The sequence below is a fragment of the Cebus imitator genome, unplaced genomic scaffold (assembly GCF_001604975.1).
Source record: "Cebus imitator isolate Cc_AM_T3 unplaced genomic scaffold, Cebus_imitator-1.0 Scaffold407, whole genome shotgun sequence".
NCBI lineage: Eukaryota > Metazoa > Chordata > Mammalia > Primates > Cebidae > Cebus > Cebus imitator.
Window position 1 is genome coordinate 1,795,665 of NW_016107722.1, and position 6,619 is coordinate 1,802,283.

At 37.5% G+C, this 6,619-nt stretch overlaps 1 protein-coding gene across 1 annotated transcript in view; it reads right to left on the reverse strand.

Moving 5' to 3' along the window:
• MCMDC2 (minichromosome maintenance domain containing 2) overlaps positions 1–6,619 on the reverse strand; it is a 51,079-nt gene that overhangs the window by 39,563 nt on the left and 4,897 nt on the right. The window contains exons 7-8 of the mRNA XM_017509148.2: positions 4,532–4,657; positions 1,825–2,062 (exon numbers count right to left, since the gene is read on the reverse strand). Of these exons, the coding sequence (XP_017364637.2) occupies positions 1,825–2,062; positions 4,532–4,657 (364 nt within the window). The remainder of the gene's footprint in view (positions 1–1,824; positions 2,063–4,531; positions 4,658–6,619) is intronic.

Consider the following 6,619-nt stretch of genomic DNA (forward strand, 5'->3'; position numbering starts at 1 on the left):
AAAAAAAGAAAAGATCAAGAATGGGAGGTTCATAGAAAAATAATACATGTTTAATAAGTTTTATATGATGCCAAAAGTTATTTCCAATTAAATGCAAATTAAAATAAAATACAATTTTCTACCTATCAGATTGCAAAATTTTAAAGTTTTATTAATGAAGTGAGAGGATCGCTTGAGGCCACGAGTTCAGCCCTGGCAACATAAGGAGACTTTATTTCTATAAGAAATTTAAAAATTAGCCCAGTGTAGTGGTGTGTGCCTGTAGTCGCAGCTACTCAGGAGGCTGAGTCGGGAGGATCACCTGAGCCCAGGAGATTGAGGCTGTAGTGAGCCATGATCATGCTACTGCATTCCAACGTGGTGACAGAGTGAGACCCTGTCTCAAACAAAAGAAAATAACAAAAATAAAAGTTTGATAATACCAGAGTTGGTGAGGCTGTGAGGAAACAAATATTCCATTTTTTTTTTTTTTTTTTTTTTTTTTTTTTTTTTGAGATGGAGTCTCGCTCTGTCGCCCAGGCTGGAGTGCAGTGGTACGATCTTGGCTCACTGCAACCTCCCTCTCCCGAGTTTAAGCGATTCTCCTGCCTCAGCCTCCCAAGTTGCTGGGACTACAGGTGTGTGCCACCATGCCCAGCTAATTTTTTGTATTTTTAGTAGAGATGGGATTTCAGTGTTAGCCAGGATGATCTTGATCTCCTGACCTCATGATCCACCTCAGCCTCCCAAAGTTCAGGGATTACAGGCATAAGCCTCCACTCCTGACTACAAATACTCTTCTGCTCTGTTAATAGAAGAATAAAGTGGTAAAATCTGGGCATTTGGTACCATATTTACATCACCAGTGGCAATTTAATTTTAGCAAAACATAATCTGTTTAATTAAATTACTGTTAATTTGAATTTTATATTTTTCTATTTTAAATTCATTTTGTAAATTTATTTTATGCCTTGGAATTGCATACAAGATACTAAACAAGGAGCTTATTCCTGGCTTTGTGAATATTTATACAGCTTTTTAAAGGAAAAGGTACTTGCTAGTAGGGAGCCACAAAATGCTGAGTAGAAAGGCTTACTCCAGAGTTAGGATGATGTTCCCCACACACACTAATTATGGCACTTCTTTTTTTTTTTTTTTTGAGACGGAGTTTTGCTCTTGTGGCCCATGCTGGAGTGCAATGGTGGGATCTTGGCTCATTGCAACATCCGCCTCCCAGTTTCAAGTGATTCTCCTGCTCATTCTTTCAAGTAGCTGGGATTAGGTGCCCGCCACCATGCCCAGCTAATTTTTGTATTTTTAGGAGAGATAGGGATTCACCATGTTGGCCAGGTTAGTCTTGAACTCCTGACCTCAGGTGATCCACCAACCTTGGCCTCCCAAAGTGCTGAGAATACAGGCATGAGCCACTGTGCCCAGCCTAATTACGGCACTTCTGACAGCCTTATTTGGATGCAGTGAGTCAATATTATTGATTGGAATATTGAAGAAAGATAAGAAAATGGTTTGTTTGTTCCTTAGGGGGAAGATTATTCAAAACGAAGTACAGAAAGAGAATACAGAGCTAGGGAATGGGGAGAAAGGAAGACTGGGAAGGATGTATTTACTTACAAAAGTCTTAGTGGGGAAATTGGTTGAAACTTGGAGTAATTCAATTTATCACTTATTATCTTTCAAAGGTTTTGATTTTATTGATAAGGATTGATTTAAATATTTATACTGGCTCAGAAACATTCTAAATATTCTTCTTGTAATAATGCTCATGGAAAGGATGTATGCAAATCTGTGACTAATCAATATTTGTAAAAGTTCATGTCACATATTTACCTGTCTGCAAGTAGAGTATCACTTGTTATTATTAAAATATCCAGACAATCTTCCAGTTCCTTGTTACGGTCAGTTATCTGTACCAGACTCATCAACAAACAGAGCTTCAGCAAATTGTAAGTCCCAGGAGGAGTAATTTGTGATGCAAAGATATTGGCAAGTATTGCTGTAAATTTCCAGCATGAGCTTGAAGTTAAGGAGAGAAGACACTTGAAGTTGTCACTAATTCCTGAAGGAACTGAAAGTAAATATTAACATATATATTAGAAAGGGTTTTAAAACAATAAAACAAGAAAACATTATAGATATTTGATTTCATTTATCTAAAATGTTATCAAAGTATAGTTCTAATAATGCCTACTATTATTATTATTATTATTATTATTATTATTATTTTTAGAGAGACGAGATCTTGTTATGTTTCCCAGGCTGGTCTTTAACCCTTGGCCTCAATTGATTCTCCTGCATTGGCCTCCCCAAAGTGCTATGATTAAAGGCCTGAGCCACCGTGCCTGGCCTTTAAATTCTTAGAAGGATATTAAATTATCATTTGAGGTCATGTTAGTTTATCATTTCTATCTCAGGGAATGTAATGCAAGGAAGAAGTCACCCTGTGTGTCCATGTAGATTGGCTGTGGGTTGCAAGCAAATCTCTCATTCTTTTCCTTTTAAGATCTATGTGAGCAAACCAGATCATGGAGCTCCTGAATTGCTGTGTTTGCTATTATATTTCTATGTATCGCCTTCAAAGAGGAATAATAAGCAGAATGGGAAATATTTGAATGTCACTGTTAAATGGAAAGATTTATATTCCACTACTTTGAAAGCAACGTACTATAGTATACTGTAAAATTCTAGATCTTCTCCATCCTCTCACTGTCTATCTCCTGAAAGAAATGAGTGATTTATCCAATTGATAGTTTGGGTGAAACAGCTGTGCATGTATAACCCAGTCCCATTCTCCTTTCTGGGCTGCCATCAGAGAGCAATGATTTCCTCTACGCATCCATGCCCATGGACTAAGAGAGGCCTACTTTAGTCCAGCTCTTGCCACATTTGGGTAGTTAAATATGTCTCCTTCTAGAGTTCAGCATAAAAAAGCACACTCTCCATCTATAGAAAAGTCATGTTCTGCTACAAAATCAATAAATTTTTAAATACTTAGCAGAAAATATTTTAAAAATCACTAAACCCTCTATAGTTCATCAGTGCTTTCTTTCTTTAACATTTTTGTTCTTTTAAGAAGTTTTCTTTTTAAGTAAGTAGAAGTATTTAGAACCTACTTACATTTAAATTCAACTTGGGTCTCTATTACTACTGATGATTATCCACAGTATGGAGGCTAAAGAAACTTCATCTTGGGCTGAATGTGGTGGCTCACACCTGTAATCCTAGCACTTTGGGAGGCTGAGGAGGGTGGATCACCTGAGGTCAGGAGTCCGAGACCAGCCTGGCCAAAATGGTGAAACCCTGTCTCTACTAAAAATACAAAAATTAGCTGGGCGTGGTGGCACACACCTGTAATCTCAGCCACTTGGGAGGCTGAGGCAGGAGAATTGCTTGAACCCAGGAGATGGAGGTTGCAGTGAGCCAAGACTGCACCATTGCACTCCAGCCTGGGTGATAGAGCAAAACTATCTCAAAAAAAAAAGAAACCATCTTGGAAGCTAACCTGCCATTTGACTTCTAATTAACCCCAGATCTGCAAATGCACTGAGATTTCCAGTTGATCTGTTGTTCCTCTTGCAAGAGCATATACTTACCATAAATCCTGCCCTTAGATCAATCAACCTTGATAAATTCATACTTACTGTAAATCTTGTCCTTAGGTCAAATTCCTATCCAATCCCTCTGAAGCATATGTACTCCTTTCCTATATAATTCCTGGGTCCATCTTGCAGCTGCCCAAGACTGCTTTTGTCCATAAGTTTCCCAATAAAACCACCCTATAATGACAAGCTGGACTTGTCTGCCTCCTTTCGTTTCTCAGGTCCTTCTGCATTTGGGGAGCACTTTGAAAATATATAGCCCATTCAAGGAACATATGGATTATAAATAAAATCCAACTCTATTCAAGATTTAACCAGCCTTATCTATATTAAGATATTTGTGAGCCAAGTTAAAAGAAGAGATCTGCTCTCCACTTTTGTTTACATAATGCTAAAGCATGTTGGAGTTGTTAAAGGAAATTATCAGTAATAAAGGTGATATTTTGGTCCTCATCTGCCTTTATCTTATTTCTTGATTTGATTCAGAATTCAGCTAAGGAAAAGGATGGTATTTTATTGAGTCCTTCTTCTCAGACCACAACAGTTAACCTAGAATTGCCTTGGCTAGTAAATAAAGGGTGATATAGAAAAACCCTTTGACTAATCTCTAACCATGAAACATTTTTCTCATTAATTATTTAAAAAATTAAAATAGGGCTTAGCCCAAAGCAAGGAGTCATACATGCTAGCAAGTTTCCACATTTTCCTGTTTTATTTCCTTCGTGTACTTACTATCTGAAATTGTCTTTTGCTTACTTTACATGTTTATTGACTATCTGCCATATGATTTAAGAGCAGAAACCTTGACTGTCCTGTTTACAGCTGTATCCTTAGTGCTTAGAAGAATGCCTAGCACACAGGCAAACAATACTTATCTGCTGAACAAATACATTTAAATGTAAATATTTGTTAATATATAATACTAACATTTTCCTTACCTTTTGAATTACAAAAAGTTATGCTATTCGCTTCTATACAGACAGCAGTTTGTGAGGTTTTTACACAGGTTGGAATTCCAATAATTTTATATTCATTTCCCATATTCATTTTATTCACTGATTCATCTAAAGTTATTAAAGACAGAAGAAAATGCATATTCACTAAATGAACTTTGTACATGATCATGTGGTTCAAAGATCCAGAACTAATAACAGTTCAGTAGTTGAGTTTGGAGTATTTACTTTTGTTTAGCTTAATATCCATATAGAGTGACGCTAATAATGTAAACTGATGCAATTTTATTGTTGATAAACTTCAATTCTTATGTGCAATGATGAATTAACTTCAAGAAGCATATGATATAGCAACCAGACACTCTTCTATAATATGGTCAAAATAAAATAAAATTATTCTATATTAAGATGAAACATCTTTGCATTCAATGAAAAGGAATGTTAATAAAAATGACCTTATAAGTGATCATTTTATTTGGGAGTAAATAATTTTACTGTCTACAATACATGTAAGCAGTTGTAAAAACATTATTTAACCTATAACATATTTGTGTTTTTGTTTGTTTTGAGACAAGGTCTTACTCTGTTGCCCAGGCTGTAGTGCAATGGCATAATCAGCTCACTGTAACCTCAAATTCTACGGTTCAAGCAATCCTCCTGCCTCAGCCTCCTAAAATGTTGCGATTACTGGTGTGAAACACCATGCCTGGCCTGTAAGATATTCTTATCTGTACTTTATATATGAGGAAACTGAGAGGTTACATAGTTTGCACAAGGCTAAATAACTAGTAAGAAGCAGAACTGAAATTCACATTTAGGTTTGCCTTCCTACAAAGTCTACCCTCTTGCATTATACTAGGTTCCTCTCTCATACCTAGAGCCTGGGTAACCCTTTGCATGAATTCAAAATTTATTTTTAAAAACACACTAAAAATTGTGAACCTCCATTCCACAATTAGAAGTTGGTTGATTATAAAGCTAAGAAATAAAGGTTTATAGGAAGGAGCAAGGGTTAACTTATCTCTGTGAAGATCAGGGTGGTACTTCTTTTTTTTTTCTTTTCTCTCCAGCCCCAGAGAGCTAAACAGTAACTCCAATATCTGTGTAAGACACACAGAATAAGAGGAGATCATTGTCTTAAAATAACTGTAACCCTGGGACTTAGCTCAGTGCTTGGGACATAGTAGGTGCTAATATCATTTTAAGTGATATTAAAATGATAATTTTAATTGAATGAATAATTGATATATTAAATATTGACTTTTTAAAACACTCAAGAATTAGCAGACTTGTGATTCCTTTTTTTTTTCCCCAAGACGAAGTTTCACTCTTGCTGCCCAGACTTGAGTGCAGTGGCATCATCTCAGATCACTGCAACCTTCACTTCCTAGGTTTAAGCAATTCTCCTCCCTCGGCCTTCCGTCTGCCACCACGCCTGGCTAGTTTTTTCGATTTTCAGTAGAGATAGGGTTTCACTATGTTGGCCAGGTTGGTCTTAAACACCTGACCTCAGGTGATCTGCCCATCTCAGCCTCCCAAAGTGCTGGGATTACAGGTGTGAGCCACTGCATCCGGCCAAAGACTTGTAATTCACCATTTGTAATTTATAAGCATAAACAAGTCAGTTGCTTTTTATTTTTGAGACGGAGTCCGGAGTCTGGCTCTGCTGCCAGGCTGGTGTGCAGTGGTGGATATTGGCTCACTGAAGCCTCCGCCTCCTGGGTTCAAGCAATTCTCCTGCCTCAGCCTCCTGAGTAGCTGGGATTACAGGCGTCTGCCACCACACCTGGCTAATTTTTATTTGTTTGCTTGTTTTTTGAGACGTAGTCTTGCTCTGTTGCCCAGGCTGGAGTATAGTAGCGCAATCTTGGCTCACTGCAACCTCCGCCTCCTGGATTCAAGCAATTCTCCAGCCTCAAGTCTCCCGAGTAGGTGGGACTACAGGCGCGTGCCACCATGCCTGGATAATTTTGTTTTCTTTTTATTTTTAGTATAGACGGGGTTCTACTGTGTTAGCCAGAATGGTCTTGATCTCCTGACCTTGTAATCCACCTACCTTGGCAATGAATATTC